The sequence below is a fragment of the Leuciscus leuciscus genome (assembly GCF_965113295.1).
Source record: "Leuciscus leuciscus genome assembly, chromosome: 5".
NCBI classification, from domain to species: domain Eukaryota; kingdom Metazoa; phylum Chordata; class Actinopteri; order Cypriniformes; family Leuciscidae; genus Leuciscus; species Leuciscus leuciscus.
The window spans coordinates 19670511-19686422 of NC_138729.1; the positions used below are offsets into that span (position 1 = coordinate 19670511).

Sequence of the window (15912 nt, forward strand, 5' to 3'; positions counted from 1 at the left end):
GAAACAATTTGAGGGTGAGTAAATGATGACAGCATTTTCCTTTTTAAGTGGACTATTCCTTTAAGCCTTGTCTGTGAAACCAAGGTAAGATTTTTAAAATTTAAAATAACTTCTAATTTAAAACAACTCATTTATTCCCTGATTTTCAGCGTCATTACTCCAGTCTTCAGTGTCACATGATTCTTCAGAAATCATTCTAATATGCTGATTTGCTGCTCCAGAAACATTTCTTATTATCAGTGTTGAAAAGCATTGTACTGCTTAATATTATTGTAGAAACTGAAATTTTTTCAGGATTCTTTGATGAATAGAAAATTTAGCATTTGTTTGAAATAGAAATCTTTTATAAATGTATTTAATGTCTATAAATTAATAATAATATTTAATGTGAATACATTTGATCAATTGAATGCATCCTTGCTGAATAAAAGTATTAATTTCTTTAAAAAATGATTTCTTACTGACTCCAAACTTTTTGTGTTTTTGTTTTTTCATAAAGGTTGGAGCAACACCAACCTAATAATGGTGAGTAATATAAGTATATTATGACAAAAATGTTCAGTTTTGGGTGAACTATCACTTATATATTACAGCTCAATGACAATCTCCAGAAAGCCCAAGCACAAATCCTGAAAATGTGCATTTATTTATTCACTTTATTGATATTGAAGTGAGTGTTTAGTGTCGTAGCGCACAGGCTTTGCTCTTTTTGGCTGAAAAGCATTCTTGTGTAGTAAACATGGTGTTTTACCACTTATAGTGCTCTCCTCTTTCTTCCCAGCTTAGTTTCATTACTGCTGGCCTTGTTCCTCTGTATAGTCTTCAGGGATTGTGTCTGTTAATGCCAAAAGACATAAATTAAGATACGCTGAAAATACAACCCGTTCCTCTAATATTGTTTGAGCACTGCACTCACCGTTACAGCGATATCTCAGGTTGGCCCAGATGATATTTTCCTGTGAAAAGCAGAACACACCGAGACGTCCCCCTCTCATGCTGGTGTCAATAACAACTCCAGAGTCCGCAATCAAGTCGGTACCTTCATAGAACTTAACTCTGTGCCAAAACAGAGAAAAACCAAAAACATGTTGCTCTGCTTCAGTGAATTGTTTCTCCAGTAAAGTCTGAAGTCTCCAATATTTACAGCATCTAACCTGATGTATCCCACTTGGGGTCTGTGCATCAGATTCCAGCGGTACGACACCTTGTCCTTCCAGCCCACGTTACGAGGGTCTTTCCACAGCAAACGCACCTGGTCATTTGTATCTCCAGTATGCCACAGTGAATTCCTCAAGAACTCTCCAGGCCCAGTTTTAGACTTTACAGCCTAGAAATGCACAATATATTGATGAATGTCTTCAGTCGAATAATCAAATCTAATTGCGACTTGCATGAAGTGCAAAATAATGATTTGGTTTCAGTTAAGTATTTTTGCACACTTCAGAGTTTGGCCAAAAGCACTTTTCGAGATTTGCCGAGGCCTCAGCGGAGCAGCGGTAATGGTAAAAGCACACGCTGAGCATTCAGACAGACAGTAATAGAGATGTAGAGCGCCCGGGACCTTAAGCTGAATGCCAGGCTCAGCCACAGCTCGAAATGGCACCGCCTGCCAGTATGTCTGCTCCGTCTGCTTCCACATCACCACATAGAAGCTGGAGGAATCCTGGTAGCCAAAGATGAAGCCCGCGTAGTCGTCATCGGTCACTGTATTAACGTGGAAGGTTCCCTCAAAGTCCACTCCGCTGAATGCTGTGTATCCTGTAGTGAGTGGTAAGATTGTGTCATGTTCTGACCCAGATTTTCAAAATACTAAAGTTCAACCACTTTCTTCTGTGGAACACACACAAAGATTTTTTAGAAAAAGTAATCCAGTTCTGTGAGTCCATATGATGCAAGTGGATGGGACCCTCAAAGTTGAAGCTTCAAAAACCACAGAAAACGAACATGACGGTAATCCATATACAGTACGACCATAATGGATGATTCAATGTCTTCTGATTCAATGTCTTCATATGTGCGTCCATGAATTTGCACTTAAAGTAAACGTCAGCATATTGTGACGGTCCTTGTGTGATCTTCACAATGCTTGCTAACTTCAACCTTCACAATGTGCTGGCAAAGTGCTTTACAATGCTGTCACCTATCAGAAGGATAGTGTTCGTTTTGCATGGTTTTTGAAGTGTCAGATTTAAGGGTCCTATCCTCTTGCATTATATGGACTCACAGATGGATTATTTTTCTAAAAATCTTTGTTTGTGTTCCACAAAAGAAAGAAAGTCGTATACATCTAAGACGGCATGAGGGTGAGTAAATGATGACCAGTGAGACCAGTATGAATTTCCATGCTGGTCCAGGCAGGCTCATGCTGGATTGGTTTTGGGCTATCTAGCTGGTCTTTTCACTATGGAAATGCTTGATATTATTTTCTTGTTTTTGAATGGTTTGGGTCAAATAAGCTCACCAACAGCTAGTCCTGGGTCACTGTTCATGGTTTGGACAATCTCCATTCCCTGATTAAGAACAACCCAGTTGGGGTCGATCTGAGCCTCTCCTTCTGGATCCAGAACCACGGTCTGATATTCCCTGAAGTCGGTCAGAGTGATCTCTGCATTCTCAGGGCAGATGTCGATCGTGTCTATCACGTGATCTTTGTCCAGGTCTCCAGTGCAGATGTCACCCACCCCATCATCTGTTAAAATGGAAGGGCAAAAGAAAGATATTTTCCTGATTTATCTTTTTATCAGTGGTCTGATATAAATTTGTGAAGCACATTATGGCCCCAAAAGTTATTTGGACACTTAAAAACAAATAAATGTCATTAATTAAAATAAAATAAAAGTCGACCAGAAACATTTTGCTTGAATAATTGAACAACTTGTGTTATGACATCCTACTAATAAAATGTTGCTGTGCGTACTGTTTTCATCCTTCTGGTCTGGGTTTGGCACCAGTCTACAGTTATCTTTATTATCCAAGATGCCATCATTATCATCGTCATCATCACACTCGTCCCCGAGCCCATCCTTATCGGTGTCCAGCTGTGAGCTGTTAATGACGCTGGGGCAGTTGTCTTTGGTGTTCTGATGACCATCTCCATCACTGGAACAAAGACCTCAGTTATAAACTTGTTTTATATTGACCGTCAAGGTAAAAAGTAAAGCAGACTCTACCTGTCAATGTTTGTGTCACAAGTGTCTCCTACAAGATCATCGTCAACATCAGACTGATTGAAAGAAAACCGAAGACAGGATTAAAATAGTAATATTAAAAATGAAATATACAACATACAGAAGAAAAAAAGAAATTGAATAATGCACATTAAGGTGTGGTCACATTTACCATTAATTGGCGAAATTTCATCGGCGACATCCAGTCAAAATCCGTGCATAGAAATAATTTATGTGTGAACAGTTCTTCCTATATCTCTATGCTTTTGACAATGGACCTTTTTTGCTAATTTGACCGGCCCACACATTTACGCAACAGCTAGTTCCTTCGAATCTGCGTTGTATTGTGTTTGTATCATTTCCATTGTCTGTTTTTAACCAACTTGGAATAAAATTATGTTCAACCAACAAACTGGAACTTCATCATTTGTAATATAAAGGCAAAAAAAAAAAGAATTGCAGCTCTGGAAACAATTAATCTTACCAATTTCAGTTAAAATCCACAGCGCTCATGGCACATGCTAAATGTACTTTATTTAGCATGTAAATTTACCGAACAAATATGAACAGAAATTTGAGTTTAAATTACTCACAATATTAAGTTCACGAGAGAGTTATGGAGAGACACTTGTTGTGGCTCAATCTGTCAAAAAGTCTTTACTCTTTGATGCCCCGATCTCGCACTCCGGATTCTTTGGCACCTCCGTTGAGACGGTGGTAAAGAGATTTACGGAGGCGAGAGCGCAGTCCGCTGCCTTTAGGAGGTTTAGTCTCCGGAAGGCCAAGTCCAAACCCTTGGCTTCCTCTAAGCTCTCTGACCTGTCTTGGAGACAGAGTCAGAAGGATGGTGTGGCTGCTTGACCACGATGAGATGATGATATCTTGTGTTAATTCATCATGTACTGGTTTAGTAGTAATACATTTGCAAGTGGTTGCGGTAATCCTTACGACGACCCTCTTTTTAATTTGTGGTTATTGGTCTTTTTAGTAAATCTCCTTCCAGTACACTTAGCAGTGCTGGTGAGTCAAAGAGAAATGTGAACTATGTTGCATTCCTGATTGACGCTTATGAGCATCTGTCACTAAATAGGAATTGAGCAGAAAGAGCCAACCATTAGACATTACAATGTTTCTACCATGAAATGCCTCTTTGGTAGAAGTGGTGGTGACAGAGATGGAACGAATTTCCCTGGTGTCACCAGGGCCAGCTATTCGGCTCGTTTCTAGAGAAACGTTATATTAGGGTTGAGCCACAAAACGCTAGAGCTGTAGCAGATCTTAGGTAAAGTACCTTTTATCAAGGCAGGGTATGAGCTGTTTTCCCCCAGTTACACTGGGGTTTTTAAGTAGGGCCTAGCTCCCCTGCGGCTTCCTTGGGGTCTAGAGTCTGGGTAATGAAAATTATGGGCATGCTGCATTATGCCTTGCTTTCATTTCCCTCCTTCCCCAAGTAGGAGTAAGGAGAAGGCTCCCCTTGGAGGTGTCACGGGTGCTTGCAGGAAGGCAGACGGAGACGAGGATATATTTCCAAAACTAGGTTTAATGGTAATCAAACACAGGAGGATCATCAGGAGGGTCATGCTCCCTTTCATGAGCTGCTCTCAAGATACACTTCAGGGTAGAGCAGGTTAAATGGAAATTATGATAGGTTTTTCGCAAAATTCCCTCAGTTCCGTTTGTTATTACATATCCAAAGCATGGCGGAGTGGGTGCTGGTTCCCCATAGCGTCAACTCCATGACGCCACGTCGAAGTTCCACTTTGAAAGGGAACGTTTAGGTTACATATGTAACCTTGGTTCCCTGAGAAGGGGGACGAGCCTGTCAACGCAGCATCCTTCAGACAAAAGAGTTGATGACGTATTTTGTAGGCGCCTTGACATCATAGACTGCCGTCAGCCAATAAAATTGGTTTGTTTGGTACAAGTGTTCAGACACCGTTGAAGCTGAGGGCGTTCCCCATATCGTCAACTCTATGGTGTTGTGTCTCGTTCCGCTTCTCAGGGAGTCAGGGTTACATACGTAATCTAGACATCTATTATTAATTCCCCCCTTTTACTCCCTTTCATTTCAGCTTTAGTTATTTTAGTGCATTAAGTTAAACTAAATTAAAATGAGACATTTTGCCTGGGAAACTAGCTGAAATTTGTTTTGTTTTTCAGTTAACGTTTATTGAATTTCACGTATTTTTTTAAAATGAACTATTATGAGCCTGGTATGAAAAATGGATAAGTGTTAATTTTGAGATGAACAGTTGATAAAGTGCCTAAAATAAAGATCTTCAAGAAACAGTTCTTTTTAAAAAATAAATAATTGCCATAGTCTAGTGCTATCCTTTTAAATTAGGTTTAAAGTTAGAATTATACAAAAAGTAATATGAAATATAAAAATAGGGGAAAACTTGCATCCTCAAATATCCAATAATTAAAATACATAGAATAGAATAGAATAGAATAGAATAGAATAGAATAGAATAGAATAGAATAGAATAGAATAGAATAGAATAGAATAGAATAGAATAAGAGACAGGTAGTAATAATGTTGTTTGGCACCTGGTTGGGGTTTGGCATTTCAGGGCAGCTGTCACATGCATCACCAACACCATCATGATCTTTGTCCTTCTGGTCTGGGTTTGGAACCCTCTGACAGTTATCCAAGATGTTCTTCAAGCCTATCAGAAGTACAGACAGTACAGGGATGCATTCAGTAGTTCACCAACAGATGAGTAAGAGCCAGAGTATAAAATAAAGTATCATACAAAGGTAAACAGAGACGTTCTGTCGAAAATGTCATTGAATGGAGCAAACTCCATCAGGAGAAATGTATTGCGGTGTTATAGAGTTGGGTACAGTGATGTCTTTGTGTACGATTTGTTGGGTTATGTCACAGGGTGGCAGTGTTTCAGAAAGACTTCTGTGGAATTGTTTCCACGCGTCAGCAGCTCTTGGCTCGGCTCAGGTTCTTGGTGGAAATGTGGTTGCTTAAAGGAGACATGACCAAGCTATAAAGAATCAAGTCAAGTGTCTGGATTTCTGCCTTGATGAGCTGACCGTAAATGTCAAGAGCTGCCTGGGCTTGATTTTACACTTTTCAGACTGGAACAAATAATTGTTCATTTGAAACAATATTTTCAGTGTGGTGCCTTATAGACGCTGTTTATACAGCTACATGTCACTTCAGTTTTACATGACCCGAGCAAGCTAAAGAGCTCTCTAATTTGAACTTTAAAAGCACAGAAGCTTCTGTTTCTCCTCATAAAATTGATCTAAGCACAGGAAAATCCAGATAAAAAACAGGCCCAAAGGGTGAAAAGGATATTCAAAACATAACACCCCATTTCTGCAACAACAAAAAGTCTTCGGCCACATAACAGCCGGATGGCACATGGAAAAATGTGTGCAAAAAGTATGGAAAAGTTGATCTTTGACAAAATATAAGCTGAATTAAATTACCATCCCCATCTATGTCATCATCACAGGCATCTCCCAGTCCGTCCTTGTCTGTGTCCCGCTGGTCCTGGTTTTCCACGTTTTTGCAATTATCACAAGCGTCACCATGAAGATCTTTATCGCTGTTCTTCTGGTCTATGTTAGGTACCAACCAGCAGTTGTCCTGAAGGAATACATTCATGCAGGGACTGATGGGAGCTTCTCAGTTCAAGAAAATAATTGGTCATAATGAAATGATGTGTTATCTGTACCTGATCATTAAGGATGCCATCACTATCTGCATCCTCATCACAGGCGTCTCCCTTCCCATCTCTGTCTGCATCTTCTTGGCCCGAATTTGGAACAAACATGCAGTTATCCTGAAAATGAAAAATAAGATAAACTGGTAAACACTTTACAATAAGGTTAATTAATTAATACAATACATTTCAGCATTTCTTAAGCTTGGTTAATGTTAATTGAATGATGCAAAATTGTAATAATTTCAAGTTGCACAAATGTTATTAAATGTTATTCATTTTCACTGAAAAGTTTGGGATTAGTAAGATTTTTGGACAGAAATTAAGATTTTTTCAACTCTGAATTCAGTCAAAACATTTAAATTGATCAAAACATTTAAATACATAAATGCAGTTTTGGTGAGCATAAGATATTTTTTTCAAAAAAATCTTTAAAATATCTTTAAAAATATATTTTTAAAAGATATTTTCTTACTGATGCCAAACTTTTGTATGGTAGTATATATTTGTAGATCTGGATTGATTGTCAGTTAATGATATCTAAAGCATTAACTAACGCTAGCAAACTGAACATTATTGTAAATTTCTAACAGAAATAACATGAATATGAGTATGAATATCACCTTCTTGCAGGTTCCATCTCTGCATTGAAGTTTGTCATCTGGATAGGCGTCAATGTCTGTGTCTTTTCCACAGACATAGCCGTTTCCTGCCCAGGCAACTTTGCACTAAAAGCAACAAGATATTGAAGCATGTTAAATGGATCAAAAGCATGGAAATTACAACTGCTTAAGCATGATAGTAAATCAAACATCTGTCTGAATGCTTGATGTCTCACCACACAGCTGATGCTCCCATCTCTCTCCACAACACACTCTGCGTTGATGTCACATGGATTTGGCTGGCCGTTCCCACACAGCCTGTCAGATACAGGAGGGTCAGTGCCCAGGCCAGTGCTTTTGCAGCCAGTTTTCTGGTCACCCGTGAATCCGGCCTTGCAGTTCCCACAGTGAAACGCACCCTACAAGAAAGCAAAATGTTCACATTTAACTATATTTACTGTGCTTTCCACAGGCCACATTGGTATAATGGGTAACCTAGTTAGGCTATTATCTTACCACTGTGTTATGGCAGTATGAATTGGGTGTGCAGCCACCGTTGTCCACCTGGCACTCATCAATATCATTACAGATCTGATAAAAAGGGATAAATCTGCTGTTAATCACTGTATGGCACTAACATCACTACTTTTTTTATTTATTAGAAATTATAAAAAAGTTCTCTATGAGTATCATTGCAATACTGTTTTTTGGACATGTAATTGGAGTAACGTAAATATGGTTTATAATACAGTAATCATTCAGTATCATGACATACTGTATATCACAGTATTAAAATCCTTATATATGGGGGTGCTTTTAAATATCTTATTACAATATTAAATAAAGGAGATCTACACATACATTTGGGGTCGATACGATTTTTTTAAGTTTTGAAAGAAGTCTCTTATGCTCACAATGTGCATTTATTTGATCAAAAACACAGTAAAACAGTAATACTGTGAAATATGATCATAATTTAAAATAACTGTTTTCTATTTTAATACATTTTAAAATACAATTTATTCCTGTGATGGCAAAGCTCATTTTTCAGCATCATTACTCTAGTCTTCAGTGTCACATGATCCTTCAGAAATCAGTATAATATGCTGGTGCTCAATGTTGAAACATTTTATTTTTAGGATTCAATGATGAATAGAAATAGAATAGAATAGAAGATACATTTTTTGTCTTTACTGTCAATTTACATCAATTTAATGCATCCCTGCTGTATAACAGTATTCATTTATTTAAATTAAAAATCTTTCTGACCCCAAACGTTTGAATGGTAGTGTACATATTCTATACACATATACATTTGCACAAAGTTGTAAATAAAAATTAAATGAAACTTTGCATTGTTCCAAATACTCACTTGTTTGTTTGCCTGAGCGTAGTCAACGCCCACACCCTGGATCTCTGGGCCAGAGAAACCTCGTGGACACATCTCGCATCTGAACCCTGGCGCAGTGTTAATACACCGTACACCAGAGAAACATTGGTTGAACTGGCACTAAAATTGAACAGTGAATAAGGTTAGCTTGATTTATGGTGTTCAACAAAAAATGCTTAGTACGTAGTATAATGACGTTTAAGTCACACGGTTGCGATCTGTGAAAAGTTCTATAAAACAACAGGAAAATTACCTTCGAACCTACAGTACATAACAGTTTAAACAATAATGAATCTAATAAAACCCCTATTGAAACACTGATGAAATGTTAATAAATCATTATGTGTTCCTGACTGAGTTTTATAGTTCATCAATTAAGTTGAAAACCTTGTCAGATGTGTTGAACAGTCTGAGTTAGTACTTCAGTGAGCAATGGAAATGATGTGTGGATAGATGAACAATATAGACGGCAAAACTTGATTCAAGAAAGTCATAAATAATAGTATATGTATAATAACGAATAAGTTGAGGTTTTGTTTAGTTTGTTCATATTATTAAATTCTGACTAATGTTTGGGTATACCAATAACATAAAAAAAAAATAAAAAAAGTCTGAATCTTAAATCTAACCTCATCTATATCATCACATTGGACTCCATCTCCAGTGTAGCCCTCAGGACAGGGTGCACAGCTCACACCTTCAGCTGTTTCGATACACATGGCTTGCGTAAAACAGACCCCTGGATCACACTTGGACCGTGGTTTATTTTGTAGGTGGCCTACTGAGTGTTCCGTTCCTAATGCATTTGAATATTAACACAACACATGAGTTCACCTGTCTGACTACTTCAACATCTTCATTAAAAGCTTCTACTAATTGACTTGTACTTGACTGAGCACAGACATGATTTTTAATGTTTTCTCATTATAACGGTTTCATATCTCCATAGAAAAAAATCTTACCACTGCATGGAACACACTCCAAGATAGTCTTTCTCAGGTCAGCAGTTTCTTTGGTCTGTTATGAAAACACATGCTCATTATTCTCCGGAAGTTCTGAAGAAATATGAATAGTTCACCCAAAAATGAAAAGTCTGTCGTCATTTATTTACCCTCATTACGTTGAGTGACTTTTGTAGAACATTTTTAATAATTTTTCTGGTCACTAATGCTGTGAATGAGGAGTTCTGCTGACAGGATCAACTAAGTCAGCGAAAAGATCAGACTCGAAAAAGCAATTCGTTCATGAATCCGACACATCAATATTTATCCCATAGAGAAAAAAAAAGTCAAACGGGTTTGAACAACATGACAGTAATTACATGATTAGAGAATTTTTCTTTTTGGGTGAACTCTCCCTTTAAGGAACTATTTCCCCACACAATTTAAAGTTACCTGCTGATCCACCTTCTGTTTCAACTCTTGGATCATTCGCATGAGCTCAAACACTGGGCCAGCTTCCATCTTTGAGGTTGTTCCTGCAGAAATGTAACATAATGATATTTTCTGTACTAGAAGCAAATAATAAATTATTAAAGGGTTGGTTCACCCAAAAATGAAAGTTCTGCCATTAATTACTCACACTCATATCATTCCAAAAATCCGTTCATATTCGGAACAAAAATGTAGATCTTTTTTATCAAATTTGAGAGCTTTCTGTCCCTCCTTTGACAACCTGTACTACTTTAAAGCCCCAGAAAGGTAGTAAAGAAGACATTATTAAAGTTATCCATGTGACTCCAGTGTTTTAATCTCTAATGCACGTTCACGCAACGTGTTGCTCTCGTGAACATGCGCGCATCTGTGTTGTGTCGACACGCAAGTCTGTTCTGCTCTCGCTATTGTGAACGCGCGTTGGAGATTAATATTTTGCATAAATAAACTGGTAAATTATGTTTTTTGCACAAACCACTTGTGCTGCTTCATAAAATTGAGATTAAACCACTTGGGTCTCATGGATTACTTTTATGATGCCTTTACGACGTGTTAGTTGCTTAGGCTCTCAATGGAGGGAATGAAAGCTCTCAGATTTCATTAAAAAGATGAATGAAAGTCTTAAGGGTTTGAGTAATTAATGACATCATTTTCACTTTTGGGAAAACTAACCCTTTAACAAAACTATAGCTGTATAAGGCTACTAGCCTAGTACAACTAGTAGTTGCACCTAGTAGTTGCAGTGTTTCTCTCTCTTCACTGCAGTCCTGAAGTTCCACGACATTCACAATAGACTCATCGAGCACGAGTCTGAGGTCTGACAGCTTATCCTGTGACACAGGTAGCCTACATGTTTATTCATAGATTATACTTGCTGTATGCATATATGAACTCATCATAACAATTCTATTATTTGTCCAATCTTTTTGGTTTACCTGGCTTGAGGTTAGCAGGGTCTTCAGTGTGACTCGTTTTGGGCCCTGTGGCAGTGATTTAAAGGCCAGCGGGACGTCCTGCACTCTCTCCACCAGTCTGCAGTCCACATAGAGAGCCGTGGTGGGGGTGCCCTGCTGCAGCCCACTGAAGTGGAGCAGTATGTGGTGTTGTTGTCCATCTGTCAGTGGCACTTTACCGAAATTTGTTGTCCCAACCTTTCCGTTGCTTTTTAGATATTTCAAAATGACTGTCAACAGAAAGAGTGTTTGGAGGACATGTCAAGTATTTATTGAGCCATTGAACACAAAGCACATTGGTGAGCTCTGATCAGACAAACCTTTGTTGAGTTTCCCCTGAACAGTGAAATCAAAATAATCGGTGTTATCTGCAGCGTTGAAGATGCGGAAGACACGTGTTGGAGCTTTGTTCTGCAGCTGCAGCCTCGCAAGGATAAAAACGTTGTCCATATTCTTTGCCCTTATTCCTCCTTGCAGAAGGTCAGGTAAGCAATCCGGTGACACCAGAAGATCATAAACTGAAAAATTTGCAATGATACACTGTAAAAGTGATACACTTTCTACTTCAACATCACATTAAATTCAATGACGAATCACTTGAAATTTAATCATTATAAATAATACTATAAATATATAAATGATGCACAAATAAAAATGACAATTTAAAAAAAAAATCTGTTTAACTTGCACTGTAAAAAAAGATGCTGCCTTAAATTTTTAAGTATAATCAACTTGGATGTTTGTCATTTAAACTAAAATTACATTAAAAAATTTAATTACTTAAAAATTAGCTGAATCTTGCATAACTTAAGAAAAAAGTTGAAAATTGCTTAACTTATTTTGATGGGTTAAAGCAATGTAAAAACATATGTTGTCATAACTTATTGATCATATCATTTTTTACAGTGTACAAACGGTTAAATATAAAGTTTACGGACTTACCAATTCCTTGAGTTTTCACTGTATCAAGGAGTTGTAAAATTAACTGTAAACTGAATATGATTCTTGTCCAAATACCCATTGTGGATTTATTTAGTCAGAAATCCAGTTAAAGTGTTCCACCCTTATTCCTGGAAAAGTCGTTTCTGCTCTGACCCCTGATTCAGGCTTGACCAGTAGCCGTCAAAACAGAAATGTCTGTTCCCTGCAGATCAACGAGAACCAGACTGGTGCTCAAGTGATTTTTTTCAGATGTCTCTCTCTATATAAGGTGTGACCAAGCACCTCCTCCAGAACGCTTCTGTGCTTTTACCGGAATGTAGCCATATTGCTGTAAGGATGTCAGATCAAAACCTTCCCAAAAAGCTCTTTGTTAATAATGGTAAATAATGGGAGGAAATGCTTTGGTTTTTGGTCAGTCCCTGTGTACAGCTGGTTAAAGGAAGTAAAAAAAAAAAAAAGTTTGTTCTTGATTTTACATTTATTATTTTCATTTAAACTTTACTTGAAAGTGGCAACTGAGGATGTTTACACAGAAATAATCATACTTTAAAATTCACCCGTATTTCATCCAAAAATTAAGATTCTGTCATAATTTTCTCACCCTCAAGTTGTTCCAAACATGTAGGAATTTATTTCTTCTGCTGAACACAAAAGAAAATATTTTGAAGAATATGGATTACCAAACAGTTGATGGGCCCATTGACTTCCATTGTATTTTTATTTTTTTCATACTATGGAAGTCAAAGGGGAATTCAACTGTTTGGTTACCCTATTCTTCAAAATATCTTATTTTGTGCTCAGCAGAAGACAGAAATTCATACATGTTTAGAACAACTTGAGGGCGAGTAAATGATGAAGGAATTTCCATTTTTAGGTGAACTATCCCTTTAACAATCCGATTGCCTTTAACCAAACAATCTGTCCTGCCAAAAAAAAAAAAAAAAAACATTTACAGGAATAATCTGGCTTGACATCCCTGCTTAGTCTTGCCAGTTTGAGTGTTACGGCAGATGAGTTATGGAAAATCAATTAAAGCTTTAGCTTCATATGAATGAAAGAGTTTACCACATTAACTCTACAATTGCCTGTATAGGCTATTGTATTCTGCAGCCTCTCAAAATAAATCTGTAAGCACAAGTTTTAATTCATTTTTGTAAAAGTAGAAAAGAAAAAACAAGCTCACACCAGTGGTCAAGCTGGTGTTGGGGACATGGCAGCTGGTGGTATAGGTCTAAGCAAGTTCACCCAAAAATTTAAATTATACCATAATTTACTCACCCTCAAGACATCCAAGGTGTGTATGACTTTCTTCTTTCAGACGAACACAATCAGAGTAATATTTGAAAATATCCTGGCTCTTCCAAGCTTTATAATGGTAGTGAATGGGGGGCGAGATTTTGAAGCCCCCAAAAATGCATCCATCCATCATGAAAAATAATCCGTACGGTACGGCTCCAGGGGGTTAATAAATGCCTTCTGAAGCGATGGGTTTTTGTAAGAAAAATATCCATATTTAAAACTTTATTAGCTATAATAACTAGCTTTAAAGGGATAATTCACCCAAAAAGGAAAATTAGCCCATGATTTACTCACCCTCAAGTCATCCTAGGTGTATATGACATTCTTCTTTCAGACGGATACAATCAGAGTTATATTAAAAAATGTCCTGGCTCTTCCAAGCTTTATAATGGCAGTGAATGGCTGAAGAAAATTTGAAGCCCAAAAAAGTGCATCTATCCATGATAAAAGTGCTCCACTTTTACTCCAGGGGGTTAATAAATGCCTTCTAAAGTGAAGCCATGTATTTGTGTAAGGAAAATACCCATGTTTAAACTTTATAAACTATAATCACTAGCTTCCACCAGACGGCCGTATAAGCATCGTGGAAGACTAACCCCTGACCCGACGCACAGCGTAATGACGAACGTGGAAGCTAGTAAACACCGGTCGTGAATTAGCAATTTTGAAGAGAAATATCTTTTTATAGAGAAAGGTTTTCTATATAATAGAAGAGGAGCTTCAGTTTGTTGCACAGCCCTATTTGTTTAAACCGCGAGAGGCGTCTTACGATACTCCTACATCCTACGGCATACATGCGCCACGGGTTACTCTTGTGGTGTAAGTCGAATTGCGTAGTATGCGCACGGTCATCTGGTGGAAGCTAGTTATTTTAGATTATAAAGTTATAAGTAAGTATTTTTCTTACAAAAACCCATGGCTTTGTTTCCGAAGGACTTTATTAACCCACTGGAGCCGTGTGGAGTAAAACAAAATTTCCAATTTTTTTCCAGCCATTCATTCCCATTATAAAGCTTGGAAAAGCCAGGACATTTTTTTATATAATTCAGATTGTATTCGTCTGAAAGAAGAATGTCATGTACACGTAGGAGGACTTGAGGCTGAGTAAATCATGGGCTAATTTTCATTTTTGGGTGAACTAACCCTTTAATGCAATGCTAATCAACATAGCTTGTATCATAGAATTTAATAAAATAATATATTCTCACTCTGTGTTAAGAAGCAACATGAAACCACAGAAGTAATTTCAAACACGACGGACATGTATTGTGATTTTGGAGCAAAACATGATATTAAACTCATAAATTGTAGTGTTTGACGGTATGCTATCAAACGCTTTCCCTGTTATCAAGAGCGATTGTTTTATTACTAATTTTGAAAAGTAAGTCCAGGTAAGATCATTTGAATGTTTTCATTTGAATCATTTCATAATTGAAAGCAAAGAAGGTTAAGTGAGAGGTCCGACAAAATAAAAAAAGAGAGAGATTTACAACAGTATAAATAAAAAAGTGCCAATAAAAAATGATGTCTAAATTAAGTTAACAAAACTGCATGTCTCTAGAGCACCAAAAGTTAAACAGTGTACCTTTAAGTAAAGAAATAACAGTGATTATAATTTGTGACCAATGATCTGAATTTTACTTTATCAAAAACTAAGTACATATAAACTAAGTACAGTTACATATAAATGCTTAATTTCAGCTAATTTTGAAATGTTTGTAAATGTAAACTGATATTTCCTAATGACACACTACAGCAAAAGATAAAAATAACTGGCTTAAAACCAATTTGTGTATAGGCTAATAGGCTTATTGGTGGCTCTGGCTGCTAGCTATGCTGTTGTGTTGGCTAATAAAATCTATTCAGTGGTAAAACTAACTACAGACTGGTTTAGCCAACTTTAAGTATTTAAATGGGAGAGCATAAGAAGAGAATAATTCAATTCACTTGTCGTCACTGAGTTTGTGATCGTAACAGTTCGAGTTCGTTGTTGTGGGAAGAAGGAGGCGGGAACCGGCGAACGTTCAAAGACTTTAATAAATAAATAAACAAAGGCAAAACTAAAGTAAAGGCAGCAGTCCCTCACGGACGACTGATGATATTATCTTACCCAGTAAAGGACCTGTTGCTCGCCATGTTACAAGTTCGCTCGCTCTTCAGACAAGCAGCGGGAAAACGTAGAGGGCGTGGTCAACCTGTCACTTCAATCCAGGGTGACCAATAGAAAAGGGCCTTCCATCCTGGTTGGTAGAGACCGCCCACTGAGACACAGCTTTATTCGCATTTCGCAAGCAAAACTTTTCAACTCGCAAGCGAATTTTTTCAACTTGCAAGCAAAAGATTAGACCCGGAAAAAAAGACAGCAGAAAAGAGAGCAAAGGTTGCGCGTTTGTGATGAAAAATGTTCGAAATGCACAAAGAAGTGGCTTCAAAAATCTAA

The 15912-nt window shown here is 37.4% G+C and overlaps 1 protein-coding gene across 2 annotated transcripts; it reads right to left on the reverse strand.

The window, feature by feature from the left end:
* Positions 1–638: 638 nt before the first annotated feature.
* On the reverse strand, positions 639–12533 carry thbs4a (thrombospondin 4a). 2 transcript variants are annotated; one of them, XM_082168663.1, is made up of 21 exons: positions 12174–12533; positions 11552–11749; positions 11214–11461; positions 11009–11108; positions 10240–10322; positions 9808–9862; positions 9475–9641; positions 8828–8965; positions 7972–8046; positions 7692–7874; positions 7477–7581; positions 6866–6973; positions 6618–6777; positions 5718–5836; positions 3171–3223; positions 2918–3099; positions 2462–2689; positions 1562–1758; positions 1155–1327; positions 917–1056; positions 639–835 (listed from the first exon to the last, which is right to left on the reverse strand). In XM_082168663.1, exons 1-21 carry the CDS (start codon positions 12250–12252, stop codon positions 792–794), a joined length of 2835 nt encoding a protein of 944 aa, XP_082024789.1. In that variant the 5' UTR covers positions 12253–12533; the 3' UTR covers positions 639–791. The 2 variants fall into 2 exon arrangements, with proteins under 2 accessions (XP_082024789.1, XP_082024790.1); XM_082168664.1 differs by having other exon boundaries at positions 8840–8965; positions 12174–12532.
* Between the last annotated feature and the right edge of the window lie 3379 nt (positions 12534–15912).

Coding starts and splice junctions, on each gene's coding strand:
- thbs4a (XM_082168663.1), bottom strand. CDS start 12,252: ATGGGTATTTGGACAAGAATCATATTCAGTTTACAGTTAATTTTACAA. Junction 7,582..7,691: donor ATGGGAGCATCAGCTGTGTG/GTGAGACATCAA, acceptor TGTTGCTTTTAG/TGCAAAGTTGCCTGGGCAGG. Junction 5,837..6,617: donor TGATGACATAGATGGGGATG/GTAATTTAATTC, acceptor TACTTCTGATAG/GCTTGAAGAACATCTTGGAT.